At 43.2% G+C, this 8,441-nt stretch overlaps 1 protein-coding gene across 2 annotated transcripts in view; it reads left to right on the forward strand.

Annotated features, from left to right (window-relative positions):
- AHCYL1 (adenosylhomocysteinase like 1) overlaps positions 1 to 8,441 on the forward strand; it is a 38,099-nt gene that overhangs the window by 27,619 nt on the left and 2,039 nt on the right. The window contains exons 5-16 of one of the 2 annotated variants that reach the window (XM_007076408.2): positions 245 to 347; positions 1,713 to 1,807; positions 2,377 to 2,483; positions 3,290 to 3,406; positions 3,647 to 3,710; positions 4,526 to 4,614; positions 4,980 to 5,050; positions 5,418 to 5,512; positions 5,600 to 5,698; positions 6,091 to 6,159; positions 6,605 to 6,683; positions 7,799 to 7,923. In XM_007076408.2, the coding sequence (XP_007076470.2) occupies positions 245 to 347; positions 1,713 to 1,807; positions 2,377 to 2,483; positions 3,290 to 3,406; positions 3,647 to 3,710; positions 4,526 to 4,614; positions 4,980 to 5,050; positions 5,418 to 5,512; positions 5,600 to 5,698; positions 6,091 to 6,159; positions 6,605 to 6,683; positions 7,799 to 7,923 (1,113 nt within the window). Of the gene's footprint in view, positions 1 to 244; positions 348 to 1,712; positions 1,808 to 2,376; positions 2,484 to 3,289; positions 3,407 to 3,646; positions 3,711 to 4,525; positions 4,615 to 4,979; positions 5,051 to 5,417; positions 5,513 to 5,599; positions 5,699 to 6,090; positions 6,160 to 6,604; positions 6,684 to 7,798; positions 7,924 to 8,441 lie in introns of those variants that run through there. The other variant, XM_007076407.3, reaches the window with a different exon arrangement.

The raw sequence follows: 8,441 nt of genomic DNA on the forward strand, positions 1-8,441 counted from the left end.
TTCGGGAGATCTAGAGTTGCAAAAATATGATTGTTAGGAAAATGTAATGACTTTTAGGAGCACATCTTTTGGGTGAAGTTAGATACCAGTGTGCTGCCTCGCTGGATTATACCTTCTGTAATGTCACCTTCTATAATGTCACAGTGCGGCTAGGTTGCTGCAGAGTTGCCCATACTGTTCCCGCACATGCCACTCCTATCTGGCCCTCCTCTTTCTCACCCTTTCTTGCTCCCTATCTGCATAGGTGTTGATTGAGACACTCTGTGCCCTGGGGGCCCAGTGCCGCTGGTCTGCTTGCAACATCTACTCCACTCAGAATGAAGTGGCCGCAGCACTGGCTGAGGCTGGTAAGTTCGGCTTTTTCACCACCTTTGCCTCAAAATAATTATCTAAATGTAGTATTTATGTATTAAAATAGTCCTTACAGTATCATGTATGTCCAGGGGCTGTAAAATTTGGAGGGTATTAAGAATATCAACAGGAAGAAAATGGGTAATAAAATGAAGGTCCATATCCGTGATGAAATATCATATGGTCATTAAGAATGACCAACCCTTGAAAAGAATCTTAATTACATGGGGAAATGCTTAATTATAATGTTAAGTGAACAGAGTATTCCAACTGTGTGAGGTATACAAGTTCAGCTGGTCTTTTTTCACCAAAGGCTCATCACTTTTGAGAGAACACAAGTTAAGAAGTGCCTTCTGTATTAGTAGCTCATTGAAAAATTGTCGACTGCTTGTAAGTTCACTTAAGCATAAAACAATTTTTATTGTTAAAATGTTCAGAAGAAAACCACCATGAAATTTTTTTTTTTTAATGTTTATTTATTTTTGAGAGAGGGAAGGGCAGAGCATGAGTGGGAAGGGGCAGAGAGAGGGAGACACAGAATGCAAAGCAGGCTCCAGGATCTGAGCTGTCAGCACAGGGCCCGACGTGGAACTCGAAGCCACAAACTATGAGATCATGACCTGAGCCGAAGTTGGAGGCTTAACCAACTGAGCCACCCAGGCGTTCCGGAACGATGAAGTTTCTTGAAGGACCTCCTGTCTCCTTGAGATCCTCAGCAATTTTATAATAGTTCTGTTTTTCTTGTTTACCTTTTTCTGGTGTTTATTGCAGAAAATTTAGAGGAGTTTCCAAAATAATAATAATAATCCTAGTACACAGGGATATTTGACACATTTTTTCCTTTTTTCAATTCACTTTTTACAGAGATAAATAAATCTCTGTACGTATACAATTTTATAACCTAAAATACAACATTTTCAGAAGTAGTTTTCCATGTCACTGAAAACTTGACAGCATCATTTGTAATAATCATATGGCCACGCGGTTTTACTTCACTATCAATACTCATGTTAAACATTTAGGTTGTTTTAAGATATTTGCTAATACGAATAATGTTCCAGTGAACAACTTTATTTTAATTCCCACTTCATTTTATCTCCTTAGGACAGAGTTCCAAGTGTGAAATTGGCCAAAGAGAATAACATTTTAAGGTTCTAAAATATTTTTAAAACAAAAATCTCTTAAATTCATTACCGATTCCTCAACTAAAGGTGCTCTTTTGACTTTTTGCCCCTTCGAAGTTGTTTCCTTTCCAACATAGGTTCTGTAGCCTTTTTCTCTTCACGTGGATCTCAGAAAGTGGTATTGGTATAGGGAATTCCTGGAAGGAGGAGTCAGCTGATTTGTTCCCATCCCTACAGGAGTTGCAGTGTTTGCTTGGAAGGGCGAGTCGGAAGATGACTTCTGGTGGTGTATTGACCGCTGTGTCAACATGGATGGTTGGCAAGCTAACATGGTAATGATACATATTCATCCTACACTTTGACCACAGATTTGTTTCCTTTTTTCCCTCAAAGCATGGTTCCCTAAATATGTTTTGGATGTTTGTTCTTCATGCACTTACTTTGTTGCTTGATAACCTATTCAGAATGGGTCGGAGTACTGAATGGAAAGGTGGGGGAAGGGTAAGACTAAAGTGAACACATGTGGCTCAAACACGGCAGAAAGAAATAGAAAGAAGTAATGTGGTACCTCTTTGGAATAGGATTCTGGTTTCTTTCCTTCCTGCCCCAGCTCTCCTTTTGCATTCCAAGGAGTTATATATTTCAAGACTCTAGACTAAAAACGAGTCTATGATTAGCCTAATACTCTTCCCTCTAGCCAAGAACAAACTTAGGAATCCTTTTAACCATTTACACCGACAAATTTGACTGTGTTTCCACTGTCTAAACCTGCTCTAAGGAGCTCTGAGGAGTGCTCTTCCAAAACATACAGGGCTCTCTTACTAGTACAGAAAGTGGGTTCAAAGTTCCCCCCAGCTCTAGCAGCCTGAATGCCCATAGAAGTCTTCTGGCTGTTCTATAGATCCTGGATGATGGGGGAGACTTAACCCACTGGGTTTATAAGAAGTATCCAAACGTGTTTAAGAAGATCCGAGGCATTGTGGAAGAGAGCGTGACTGGTGTTCACAGGTAACAGATTCTGGAGTAGCTGCCCCTTGTGTTCTTGCCTCAGCAAATTCTTCTGGTCTCTGTCAGGCTTTAGGGCTGTGTTTCAGACTTGTAACTAAATTGGGAGTATCTTCATTAGATAAAACTTCTGAGTTTTTCCTTTTGAAGAATCCAGGAGGCCCTAAGAGGAAGTTATCTCAGGTTCTCGTTCACACATTTTTCTTTCCCACTTAACCCACTGTGAGTCTCAGCCAACGCTGGGAGGTGTAGGGAGTGAATATATCTGGAAAAACTGTATTCAATATTGTATTATAATTTTATATTTGAAATATAAAAAAAAATCCTATTGTAAAAGTATACATTATACACACTACAAAAAGCAAAACTGGGCAAAATATTCTTGGCTTGTCGGAAAATCTAAAAGATCTCTATCTAAAAGAGTGTTTCTCAGTTGGGAGCACATCGCACATGCTCACACACGCACACGGAGGGAACCAAAGCAGAGTCATTGATAATCTTTGTTTATCAGGGGTGGGCATGTTTTTTTATATATATTGAGAAAATGCTGGTCTAAGGAAATACATCCCCTTTTATGGAAGAGAAGTAAATTTCTTCAATGGAAAGGGGTTTTTTTCCCTTCCAAAAAAAGGGGGGGGGAGGGCTAAGGGGGAGAGAAAATGAAAAGAAGTGTGAGGAAATGATCTTGGTTACTAATGTCCTTGGGGAGGGCAGCATGAAGCTTGAAGAGAATTAGGCAGATTTTGCTGCATATTGTTTCATCAGCTAACTTTGTTTTTGTTTGTTTTTGTGGCTTCTTCTCCCTTTAGGCTATATCAGCTCTCCAAAGCTGGGAAGCTCTGTGTTCCGGCCATGAATGTCAATGATTCTGTTACCAAACAGAAGTTTGATAACTTGTACTGCTGCCGAGAGTCCATTTTGGATGGGTAAGTTGAAATGTAGAGATACTCAGACTTACAGGGGACAGATCTGGGTTGGGTTGCAGTGTTAATCTGATACCACTCCAGTCTTGTCCCGTGGTCTTCCTTTGGCTTTAAAGGTTTCTCAGAGGGGTCCATTTCATACCGAGCCCAGGCGGCTTCCAGCCAGAGTTCTTTTAATTGTGTGCAGAGGGACTGTGTTTGGGCTAATAATGTTTAAGTTGAGCCCTTGTCTGTTTTCCACAGCCTGAAGAGGACCACAGATGTGATGTTTGGTGGGAAACAAGTGGTGGTGTGTGGCTATGGTGAGGTAAATAGCTGGGCCTCAGTGTGTCTTTTCGTAGACTTACCAGAAATGTTGAGTGCAGGAGATTTGTGCTGTCAGGATGGTCACTGCTGTGAGGTTAAAACATGCTTTTAGATAACGTATCTCAAAATAATAGCAAAAGTGTTTTATTCAGACTTAGGAATAGAGATGCACAAAATGAATCGAATCTTCAGATCTCACCGCGTTGTCTTATAGAATGGAATGTGGGCATCACCCGCCCCCCCCCCCCCCCCCCGCCCCATAACAGTTACTTTTTATGAGACTTAGTTCGAGTGAATATGTAGCATTTTAGCCACACAAGTGCCCTGGTATTGGAGTGAAGGGTGGGACCCAAAGTGATGCATAGTTGATTATCTGTAAACTAGAAAAGGTGAAGGAGATTTTGTTGTCATCTGTGACCCATGGAAGTTCCCAAGCTGCTGGGCTTTCCTTGAGTTAGATGCATCTTAGATGAGAGTTAATCAAGTTTTTCTGGACTAAGATAGGAGAGGTTACAGTTGCTCTTCCTTGGTCTTGTTTTCCTAATGGTAACACCAATTTGATCTCCTGATTTCTTTTACCATCCCAAGCCCCAGCCCTTGCTATGAAATGTGAGTGTCCGCTAAATCACCTCTCTGACTAAGGGTCACAGCATAATCTGGATCTGTTTCTGCTCTGCTTGGATTGGAGCATCCCCGCAAGGGCTCACTAGATGGTGATTTCAGGGAGGTTCATCCCCATCTCCCGAAGAGCCTACCTGCCCCAGTACCCATGCCGTGATGGACCTGTCACCCCGACTTCTTTCTTACGTGCTGCAGGTGGGAAAGGGCTGCTGTGCTGCTCTCAAGGCCCTTGGAGCGATTGTCTACATCACAGAAATCGACCCCATCTGTGCTCTGCAGGCCTGGTAAGAACAGAGTGGTGATACGATTAGATTGACCCCAGTACTTCGTGCTTCTGAGAGTTCATGATGGATCGTATTAACCATTCCTTGCAGAAATCTCTCAGCGGAAGAGAAGGCTAGGATGGCTCTGTTCCCTCCATTGTAATCCCAGGGCACTCCGGGAGCTTCTTGGCATTTTCCCTTCCTGAATGGAGTCTTGGGGAGTCTGAAGAGGCCAGTCTGTAGTTTAGCACAGCTTGTCACTTATCATCCCTGTGAGGTAGCCCTGGACCTGACTTTGCAAGGGAATTTAGCAGTCTCATTTTGTGACCAGCTTCTGTCCCACTGCTTCCTTGCTTTGCTCATAATGTTCCTTCCTTTTCTTCCAGCATGGATGGGTTCAGGGTTGTAAAGCTAAATGAAGTCATCCGGCAAGTTGATGTCGTAATAACTTGCACGGGTAAGTGTCCGTGCTCCGAGGTGCGTGGAGGAGTGGTAACTCTGAGGCCAGATCGTGAAAGTGGTCTGACCGTCACATAAAGTAGGGGAGGCCTGTGCTCGGAGTAGAAGTCTCAGAACTAGCATAAGCGATCAGAACCTCAGTGTTTTCCAGAACAAAGAGACTTTTTTCCTGATGGCTTTTTATACAGTTGAATCTTAAAACCAAATCAGTGAGCCTGAAGAGCAGTTATGCAGCATACACTTTTCTCACAGAGTATACATGCCCTTTCATGCAGCGAAACTCCTCTTTCCCGTCTTCTACTGAAAGCCGGTTGGTACCTTTGTTGCCCAACATCTTCCTTCAGCCACTCTCCCTTTATTTTTAGGAAATAAGAATGTAGTGACACGGGAGCACTTGGACCGCATGAAAAACAGTTGTATCGTGTGCAATATGGGCCACTCCAACACGGAAATTGATGTGGTATGGTTTCTCTCATTCATTGACTGCAAGGCCTTTTTCCCCTTCCTTTCATTAGAGCCACAGTCAACTGTGCTGTCTTCCTTTCAGACCAGCCTCCGCACTCCAGAGCTGACATGGGAGCGAGTGCGTTCTCAGGTGGACCATGTCATTTGGCCAGATGGCAAACGCGTCGTCCTCCTGGCAGAGGTACGCACTCGGAAGGGCTTTGGCAGTGCGGCACAGGCACCGTAGTTAGATCTGCGGCAGGAGGAGGGGCAGGGAGGAAATGTTATGCCATGTTTCCCTGAACTCTGTCATTGGATACAGATCTCCTTCGGACATTTTCTGGTCCCTAACATAGAACCACTCAAAAAAAACACCTACCTTTTCCCAAGTAACATACTCTTTCCTGACCACAGCTCATTCTTCATTTGTCTTACTCCGATGGACTTAAGAAAATGAGATAAAATCTCGAGTCCTGATCTGGAACTGTAATGCTTTCTCTACCATCTGAGTTGCATTTGCTTAACTTGGATGACCCTGGAATCTGAAACCCGAAGGGGAGCAAAACTCATCCCAGGGCTCTCTTACCTTTCCAGGGTCGTCTGCTCAATTTGAGCTGCTCCACAGTTCCCACCTTTGTTCTGTCCATCACAGCTACAACACAGGTATGTGACTAAATGCCTGTTTCTCCTGCCCTGGGATTAGTGGGACGGGGCCTCGGGCATAGTTCCGATGAGAGTGTGCCCTGCTATGTTCTTTTCAACACGTTTCAGGTCGTGGGTGGGCAAGACAGGCTTTCTCGAATGTAGAGAAGAGTCTTCAGTCAAGCAGACTTGGAGTTTGTGTCCCTTTAAGTTGGCTGTGTTAGCTGAGAATGTAGTGTTCTGGCTTAGTTGTATTTAGTCTCTTCTTTTATTAGGAACTAAACAAAAACAGCAGCAAATCCTTTTACGATGTGTGATGGTGGTTATTACAGGCCAAGTCCTAGGTGCTGTCACTATGATACATCACTGTAGTACTTACCCCAAGACCCTGTTACATCTAGTTTTGTTTTTGTGTCCCTGTCTAAGAAGTGTTTCTGTGTTTTTTCACCCTCTTCTCTCAACCTAGGCTTTGGCACTGATAGAACTCTATAATGCACCTGAGGGACGATACAAACAAGACGTATACCTGCTTCCTAAGAAGATGGGTGAGTGAGAAACAGTAGGAACCTGTACCGATCTTCAGACTCTTGAATGGTTTGGTGAAATGATTATCATGAAAAGTATTAGATTTAGAGTCAGAGTTGTAATCCCCATCCTAACCTCTCATGGTTTCTGGACCTCGGGACAAGTTCTAATCGCTACGGGCCTCAGTTTCTTCATCAATAAAGTCAGAGTAATACTTACATACAGTGCAGAATTGTAGTAAGAATTACAACTAACGAGCCTAAGTGTTTAGCACGGTGGTTTAGGGTAGATGCTCTTAGTCTGAGTAGCCTTATGAAGTTCAGTAAAATTCCTACCACTAGTGACTTCAGCCTGGGACCAAGATGAGAGAAACAGAAACAAATCTAGGTTTTATTGTCCATCCTCTGTGTAAATAATGCAACCTCTGAGATTCTAGGGGACAGCTGTGTTGCGTTCATATGGAAAACATGTCCTCTCTGATTCTTTCCCTTCTTGAATAGTGATGCCCACCTCCCATCTATAATTGATCAGCCCCTGTCCCCTTGATTAAAGCTAAAAGACCTCTCGCTCTCATCTCCTCCAACAGATTGAGTTTTTTTCTTTAATTCATATTCATAAAAGCCCAGGAAGTTTATCCAGGGAAGAGTAATAAATTTGCACCAGCTGCCTTAGAAATCCATGATCCTAAAATTCAAGGCCCTTATGGATGTTATTCTAAATAAATCTTAATGACACAAAGGTCTTTTGAGCTACCGGTGTCTACTTTGTTCTGTAGTTTGAGTGTAATTCAGTTAAAGAAGTTGTTGCAGGAAGATGAGAGTGATACATAGCATGTTGGCTACTGGGGTAAAGCCAGAAGCTTTGCCAGAGAAGGATGCAGAGGTACAAGCCCACCCCATTTTGTTACCCTAGCAAATGCCTTTCTAAACACACGCTGGATGTGCAGGGGGGAGTACCCTGCCAAAAAAGGCAACTTTGAGGGCTCCTTAAGCAAATATTTTGAGTTGTAGATGCTTGCAGTTATTCCATTCCTTGTCCTCTTTCTCAAAAAGCTTCAGATGAAAATAGGGGGAGGTTATGTTCTGAGAGGCAGGTTGAAATGGGGTCTGCTCCCCCATCACTGTGTTCTTCCTAGATGAGTATGTTGCCAGCTTGCACCTGCCATCATTTGATGCCCACCTGACAGAGCTGACAGATGACCAAGCAAAATATCTGGGACTCAACAAAAATGGGCCATTCAAACCCAATTATTACAGGTAACTTGGGAAAAACAAGTGAAAAGCTCTTTTACGCATTATTAAACCAAGCAGGTTAGCTGGCTTTCTTAAATAAAGTGTTGTGCCTGATTTTGAAGAGTATAAGAACTCTGCTCCAACCTAACAAGATAGGCAGAGAAATTGTGTTATCTAGTGGTAGATATAAGGACTAAGGGTTTTCTAGAGTTGGGAAGCTTGGGCCTCACTCCCTGACAGTCTGATACATTTGGTCTGGCTTGGGGCCCAGACTTATTTGATAAAAACTCCCTAGATTAATCTAATATACAGTTGGGGTTGAAAACCACTGGCTTATGTTTTCAGGGAGCAGGAAATGAAGCCAGAGGTGGCACTGTCATAAGCCCTGTGGAAGCACAGGAAAGAATGATCCCTGGGGAACGGCTTTAGGGATCCCAGCTGGGGCTGGGGAAGGACCCTGGGGAGTGTCCCCTGTTTCAGATTTTTCTCTTGGATCTCTCAATGTGGAAGACACAAGTGCTAACCAACCAATCTCTTTATTTACAG

This window comes from Panthera tigris, chromosome C1, assembly GCF_018350195.1.
Source record: "Panthera tigris isolate Pti1 chromosome C1, P.tigris_Pti1_mat1.1, whole genome shotgun sequence".
Taxonomy (NCBI): Eukaryota; Metazoa; Chordata; class Mammalia; order Carnivora; family Felidae; genus Panthera; species Panthera tigris.